The 7,862-nt window shown below is 36.8% G+C and overlaps 1 protein-coding gene across 2 annotated transcripts in view; it reads left to right on the top strand.

Annotated features, from left to right (window-relative positions):
* The first annotated feature begins 1,441 nt into the window (after positions 1–1,441).
* The window catches only part of MARCH7 (membrane-associated ring finger (C3HC4) 7, E3 ubiquitin protein ligase), a 19,161-nt gene continuing 12,740 nt past the window's right edge, over positions 1,442–7,862 (top strand). The window contains exons 1-3 of one of the 2 annotated variants that reach the window (XM_010292337.1): positions 1,442–1,669; positions 5,146–5,304; positions 7,372–7,543. In XM_010292337.1, coding sequence (XP_010290639.1) covers positions 1,442–1,669; positions 5,146–5,304; positions 7,372–7,543 — 559 coding nt within the window. The remainder of the gene's footprint in view (positions 1,670–5,145; positions 5,305–7,371; positions 7,544–7,862) is intronic. The other variant, XM_010292338.1, reaches the window with a different exon arrangement.

Here is a 7,862-nt window from a genome sequence, read left to right on the forward strand (position 1 = left end):
AACTGATCTTGTTTAACTGATGATGTCTTTGGCGAAAGCTAATGTCTTGCCAGTGTCTGAAGCATGGTCTAGAAGCAGCTGTCCTTCTCCATAATACAATGCAGTAGTTGTTTTGTACCCAAATGTAAACATTTACTTAAACTTGGTATGCTTTATGTTATTTTTTTCCCCCTAAATTTAAAAAAAAAATAGTGTCCTACTTACAAGATTAAGCATTTAGACTACTTTATGTTGTGACCAGTGTTGTAAAGCTAGCAACTGAGCAGGCACCAGAACAGAGCTTCCATTAGGAAATTAACCTCAGCTATCCCAACTATTTGATCAGTGGAGTTCTGTAAAAACTAGCTTTTACCGGGTAGAATGTGTAATGCAGCATGACTTTCAGCTAAGATTAAGTCTTGAGTATGTGAACTCAACTTGAAACTTCAGCCAGACATGAGGTATGTCAGGATTGATGCAGCAGCTTTTCACAGACTGTGTTACTGATGAGCATGGCTGATGTGTGGGGAAAAAAAAAGTGCTTTACTGATTGATAAATTTTTTTTCTGATATAGCTTACTTCCATTCTCAGAAGGTTAGGTCAGAACTAAAAGTCGTTAAATAAAACAGATTGTACCACTTCCGCAAATCACCTTGTACCAGTGGACTACTTTGCCTAACTCTGTTTTAGAGTTGTTGGGTATCGTGCTGCTCTTCCCACACCACACCACTGAGGATACTGCAGTTCTCTTAAATTTTTTTTAAGAGCTACCTTTTGTGGTCTGATTCTGTCTGTACCATCCTGAGGACAAAGAATCCAGGACTGTTAGCAAACCAGTTAGCTATCTATCTGGAGTTTCTGAGCAACATTAAATCAAGGTAGCCTTCAAGGACAGGAATGACTACAGGGTCACTTCTTGTGCAGAAAAGGCAGCAACATTTCTTGAAAAACTTCTGGAAATACCAAAAGAGCAAAAGAACACTCAGCAAATCAAAAGTAAACGTATATACCTGTGAGATGGCATGTGCACTTTTGTATACATTAATTTTCATGGGAGTTGCCTATGTAAAAGTTAAGTATTTCTTTGAGGCAGTTAGACTGCAAATGTATTTTTTTCACAGGAGGGTGAAGTTTCATAATTTGGACCCTGAAGAATAAGTCCAAGTGTAGTTTCTGCAAATGTTGAGATGCAGTTCTTTAACAAAAAGTAATCTATGCATTTAGTCATTTCCTTGACTCCTGCCTCATTTTGTGTTAATGTTAGTGCTGCAGAGTTCTTAAGGGAGCTCCACTTGCAATATAATAGCAAGAATATATTGTAATATAATAATAAGAATAGCAAAAGGGGCTATGTTTCTAAACTAGGGTAAGAACTCCTTTCCCCATCTTACTGATGCACAGTCAGACCAAAGCACTGTGTAAATATTTGTATGTGTGAGTCATATTTATGATACACTCAGAATGACTTGTGCATGTTTTGCATGTAGGTCCCTGCTTCTTAAAGAAAAAATAATCTGTGTGTCCTTACACAGGCTACAAAGAATGGAGTCAAAACCCTCAAGAATTCCCCGAAGGATATCTGTTCAGGCCTCCAGCTCTTCACTAGGATCCAGAACATTGACTGGAAACAGTTTAGCTGGTCCATATAGTGCAAGAGAATCTTCACGGAGATTAGAATCTGGATACCAGGTAATGCGTTTTGTCTCTTTCTGTAAAGTCTTAATTGAATGTCTGTTTTTCACGAGGAAAAACACTAAAACCCACACAAAAAAAAAGAAAGAGGGGAGGGAATATAAGGGAAAGTTCTACCCAGGGCCTTGCTTTTGGGAGCAAAACCCAAAATTAATGCTAAAATGCAAAGTTTTAATAACCATGCCAATGACAGTATTCTGCAGTGTGAACTGGTAGTTCTGGGTTTGCCATCTTTACCTGCTTTTGTTTTTAGCTGCACCTTTTAAAATCAGCTGTTTGAATTAAGGGTATCCTGATACTATGGATCTGTTTTGGTGCTAGTCATTGCAGTCTTAAGTCTGGCTAAATGGGATTTTCTCTTGAGGTGAGGTGAGGATTTTGTTTGAATTTTGATGTGTATAGGGCATTACACTTCATGGATGGATGATGGAAGTAATACAGGAATATGTTGCGTTTCTAAGAGTTGACAGTAGGCTGTACTGCTCTGCAGCATCTACTTCCTTTGCATTCTGTGAAGATAAGAAGAGGACCTTTAGGCTTAAGTCATACTGTCATGTCAGTATGTTAATACAGCTAGGTTTTGTGTGCCAAACACAGGACTGGGGTAAAGGCGTTTGCTGTTTCCCATACAACATTTTACACTAACCAAATTGCTTTTGTGGGCAAGGGGAGCCATGCTCAAGAATAAGTTGTCACACTCTGCAGGCACTTTCACTTTTGAAAGAGTATTAAGAGAAGCAGAGATTAAACTCCTTCAGAAATTGTTTTGGGGCACTTGGAAACAATAAGTGGCTGGTCAGCTCAATTCTCTTATTTTGTTTCTGTTCCTGTCAGCAGTTCTCACCTCAAGTTTGGGCCCAGAAATGTAAGCCTATCTTGGTCTTCGAAATTGCAGAAATTTAACTCTGTGACTAAATGTTCATATATATTTTGATGAAATGGTTATGAGTTTGGTCCCTGCTGACAAGCTATCTGGGCCATTGTATTATATAACACCTTTTCCAGAAACAGTTTTACAAGTAATGGAGGATTAATTATTTTTAGCACAATTACATGTATATGCATTATATTTTGCCATATTTAGCATGCATGTGTTCATTAGTATATAGGCTATAGGGAGTGTCTAAGGGTCATCTTCAGTCATTTTTGCTTTTTGGATTCCTACATATTGTTCATTGTCTGTCTGGTCAGCAAAACCAAATCAGATAGTCTTACTCTTGTAGGGATTTATGGACTCACACCGCCTACATATCACACTGAAAGCTGTTGATCAGAAGATGAGTCTTGAGCTGAGCTGGTGCTCTGAAGTTCGACGTGTTATCGCTGTTAAGAAATGTTAACACAAGAGTGTTATGTACTTTACATTATTTCATTTATTACCTGAACTGCAATGTGTTCACTGCACTGCATATTATCTTTTGACTATTTCCTGTTGAGCAAAGTGCTTCTAATAGGAGGAATGATCTTTATAACACTTTCCAGTTAAAACAGAGGGGAAGATAATTGTGTAGAAGATAATCTATCCCTTCTTTCCACTCCAATTCATAGAAGGTAGTCTATAGAAGGGGAGCTTGTTACACAAGACTAGTGCTGAGTGATAAAAGCATAGGGAAGCTCCCTCTCTTGTCTAACCTTTGCTATTTGGAGAGCTGATAGGAGCAAATTCCATTACTGCTTGCAGGTTAAGATTACAGGTGGCTGGGGCAAAGAGAGGCAGATAGTGTAAATAAGATTAAGTCCAGTCAGGTAGGAATGGAGTGGGCAGGCCTTTTCACTTTGTTAATCCATTCAGAAGCCTACCTTAAAATATTAAGAGCTGCTTCAGTTCCAAGTAATTTATAAGATTTGTCATTTAGCGGAAAAAGATGTATGACTATCAGTAGTGCTTTGGGTATATAGAGGAAAGAGAACTTGGAGACTTAGCTTTTTAATATAAAGTCATTTCTGCAGCTAGAGATCATACTTGACTATGGCTTAACTCAAAAACTTTTGGAGACAGAGCAGTCAAACTTTGAGTATTTGGTTTTGACTAGGGCTAAAAAAAGGGGGCAGGGGGGAGTTTCTTTTGGTTGCATTTATTCTCATTCCCCTTTTCTTTTTTTCATATGGGTATGCATTCTTGTCTGTCATACATGTTTGAGATCAGTCTGGGTAGTAGCCTCTGCTCATCTGAGGAGGCATAATAAGCAGGTTAGTTGTATAACTAATCTGGTGTATGTGACATAGCATTGTTTCTAGGTGACTTGTAATACAAAAATCAAATGTAATGTAATGGTATGAGAAAAAAATGTGTACGTTTTATTATACAACGTTGTTAACCGTTTCATGAGAAGTTAAGATGTTTGATTTGTTGTGTGGCATGGTGGTTGTTGTTTTAGTGGAGTGAGAGGGTCAAGTGTAATGTATAAAATTGTTTTGAATGTTTTCCCAGTCACATTTTTCTGCTACTGAAAATAGACACCAAAAATAGAATACCTGTGTAATGCTTTAATTGTTAAGTTCTGACAAGGGATGTTAAATAGTCTTCAGTTGAACTGAAGGAAGAAAGCAAACAAATTTGTTTTAGTTTCAGATAGAGCAAAGACTCAAAATAATTTGAGCACTTTGGTCTCAGGTAATGCATCAAACAATGTTTATCTGCAGGACTGTTTTGCCAAACAGTCTTAGTTTGTCATGCATATCAAACTGTGGATTCAGTATCTTGGCAGTGTGTTTGAAATGGGCTACTAAAAAAATTTAGCTTATTTCTTAAGCCCAAGGTGGTTTTTGTACCCAGTGCTGTTTACTGTTTTATGGTGGTCTTTGATGTTAGTGATTTATGAGTAACTTAGAGACATAAAAGTTTCAATTTTGTAGTGAAAAGTGGAAATGTATTTTTGCTGCTTGCATGAAATATAACTAGAATTAATAATGACTAATTTGCAAGACTCCCCTACCAATAGCACCATGGTGGATTATTAGAATAGACTATAAATAGAAATAAAAAACTTAAGCAGTGGTAGAAGGGAAGTGTATTAGACTTAGAGAAGATACTGTGTAATTTGTAGTAGTGTGGGTTTTTGTGTTTTTTTTTTTTTAACGAATAAGAACTTGGTCACATAGTTCACATTTGTTGTTCCATCTATTTTACTAGGACAGATCATACTCCTTATGTAAAAATAATTATCTGCTAGTAGGCCCAAAACATGATTTTTCTTCCTCGCCCCTTTGCTCCCATTCTTTCCTGTATTAAAACTGACGACCAGGGTAAGATGAATGGCTTGCTTTGGTGGCCAAAAAGCCACTTTTCCTGTCATGGAGACTATTTTTTTTCTTAAGCCTGTTTAATTTCTTCTTGGGTATCCCTTGAGGTTTCTCATGAAAGGTTTTCAGATGTGTTAGTACATCCACTTCCCTGAGTTTTCAACATTCAGATCAGATATTGAGTTAATTTTGAGTTACAAGATGCATATGATAAGCATGTTGTTCTTCAGGAATCCAATGTATTGAATAGTTCCAGCAGAGACTGGGGAATTGGAGAAAGAGAAACGTGTGAAACTCCTTGGAAGCTTACAACGTCCTCTCCAACTCGCTACTCAGGGACACTTGATCATCCACATTCTGGAGGATTTTTGGGAAGCAGAAGCAGATTGGTGAGAATTGTTAATGTGTAATACATTAGAAAAAAATACTTAAAAAATCAGGGGTTTACCTTAGCCTTTCCAATCTGAAAAGCTGCTAGCAGGGGCTCACTGTAATGTTTCTAGCTAAGTAGATCTTATTAAGTCAAGATGGAGGGAAAGCAAGAACATAGCAGTGTTAAGAAATTGTTCAGAGGATGAAAATAATAATGTATATTTGAAGTGAGAGTGGCTCTGCAGGTATCCATTTAAAACGAAAAAAGGGGGTGATTAGAATCTCATAGGTGCTATAGTCCTATGAATGGCAAAATTAATATTATTCATACTCTGTTTGTTCCATCAGGTGTTTCTAGGGAGTGTGTCTTTTGGACAGTACCAGTTTTGAGAGTTAACACAAAGTTCATGGTTTGGGAGACCTGCTTTAGAAAATTTATTTGTGGAGGAGCAGTTCACAGTTCATAGTCTGACTGTGCTTACTTACAGCTGCTTTACAGCATGCTGTGAAAGAAAATGGAGGCTGAACTGTCACCTAACTGAGATCCAAGGCTCTGGCCTGAACAGCTTGTCTTAACTGGGCTCCAGAATGTGCCTTCATAATTCCAAAAATAAAGTAGTTTGCATCTTCAACATGCTTATGCACTGTAGAGTTGCAATAAAACACTTTCAATTCCAGTAGAAATACTAAGATGGGAAAAGCTGAAAACTATGAAGATGCTTGGCCAGAACATAGGGAACAAGTGAAAATTCTGCTCACTTTCAAACTGAAAGATGTTTGGGTACTTGAGAGTACTTGCACCTTACATACGTGTTTGTTTTCTTACTGTGACTTAAAGGTGAAGACACTTTGAGATAAGTGGGGGGGAGGGAGGAACCAATGTGGAGATGCCCACCTTCAGTGGAAGTCATGGTAGGTGTCTACATATAGTTGAAATACAAATGGGGTCTGTGGTTGTAAGTGGCCTAGACGACTGGTTAAGCAGAGTTTTCAAAATGATACTTTTTTTTTCCCCATTAAGGTTAATTTTTCTCTTAAGTTCTAATGCAAGTGAATGTTGCAGAAGACACTCTGAGACTTCCACTTATCAAAAGATGAGTTATATGTTAAACAGATGATTCATAAGGGAGATTAACCTGGCTTTGTACTTGGTTTGTGATGTTAGTTTCTGGGTCTCCCCATCTGTCTTTTATGATTTGGTAAGAGAAATACTTAGATACTTTAAAAAGTAGTGGCATAACCTTAGTAAAAAACATAAAAATAAAACATAACTATAACATCTACTCTAATTTGGTTGATCCTTAAAGGATCTTGGTTGTAGATACTTTCTGGGAGGACAAACAGCTCAGTTGAGCTTTTTGATTAAACTCAAGGGTTTTTTAATATCAAAAAATAAAATCAAAACATTTGAAATAGAAAATGAATGCTTTGGCTGCAAGTAACCAGACTAATAGCTTTATAGGCTATCCCAATTTTTTTTTTAGTACTAGTTTCTGAAAACTGTTTTATTTCAGTACTGTACACTGCAAAAAATTGTTTTGTACCCATTGTTTGCTCTGAACTGTTTCAGTTGCACTTGAGCTTAATGTAGTCAAAATATATCTGGTCTAAACAGCTTACTAGAAGCTAGAGCTGACTCCTTAGCCAAGTATATTTTAGGTTGGTAAAAAATAAACTGGATTAGTTAAATTATTATATAAAATAACAAAGCTGATCAGTTTTGGCCATTTCTGGACAGCAAAATTATGTGTCCTTGGAGAGCTGTAAAGCTATATTGCATCATGCTTATAGCATCTTAGAAGTCAGGAATATCTTCTTCCCCTGTAAGCCACATCTATCTATAAGGGAAGAATAATGCTGATTGTAGTAGAAACTGGCTTTCGTTGGTAGGACTGTCTTGAATAAACTTGGGAATACTGATTAAGAGTACAAGCATAAATCCTACATTGTTTTATATAAAGAGGCTTTGCATCTTAAAGATATTTTTACTATTGTTGTGAGTCTTGCATTATGTACACTTTTGTTCAGTTTAAGTACACTGAAAATACGGTGTCTGTAAATTTATTTTTTTAATGTTATTTCAGTCTACATCTTCTTCCTCTCATTTTACATCTGGGTGTTATGGTGAGTCTGAGAGAACTCAGGGAGCATATTCAAGACTGCATAGCCAGCAGCGAGATAGTGACTCAAAGAGACCTAAACTATCTTGTACATCTACCTCTTCTGTGAGAAGTAATGGCTTGACTGCCTTTTCAGGTGAGAGGTTGATTACTAGAGCTGAGTTACATGAAAATTGTCTGAATAGTAAGATCATGTTTTATCAAGTTTTAAAAGACTTGCTTTGAAATATTTTGCTTTTATTATTCCTGAATACTAAAAACCTGTGCCTAACAGAAGAGTGTGTTCACCCTCATAGCAGTATCCAAAGTACTGAGAATGCTATTAATGTCGACTTCTGAAAACCCAATTGCACTCATGTAATTTCAGAATTATTAGCTGTACCTATTCCATTTGCAGTAAAGCTGAACTTCATGTCTCAAGTATGTCTGAATTGGTTAAGATTTCAAGGAAAGAG

The sequence above is a fragment of the Phaethon lepturus genome, unplaced genomic scaffold, assembly GCF_000687285.1.
Source record: "Phaethon lepturus isolate BGI_N335 unplaced genomic scaffold, ASM68728v1 scaffold21418, whole genome shotgun sequence".
In the NCBI taxonomy this organism is placed as follows: Eukaryota; Metazoa; Chordata; class Aves; order Phaethontiformes; family Phaethontidae; genus Phaethon; species Phaethon lepturus.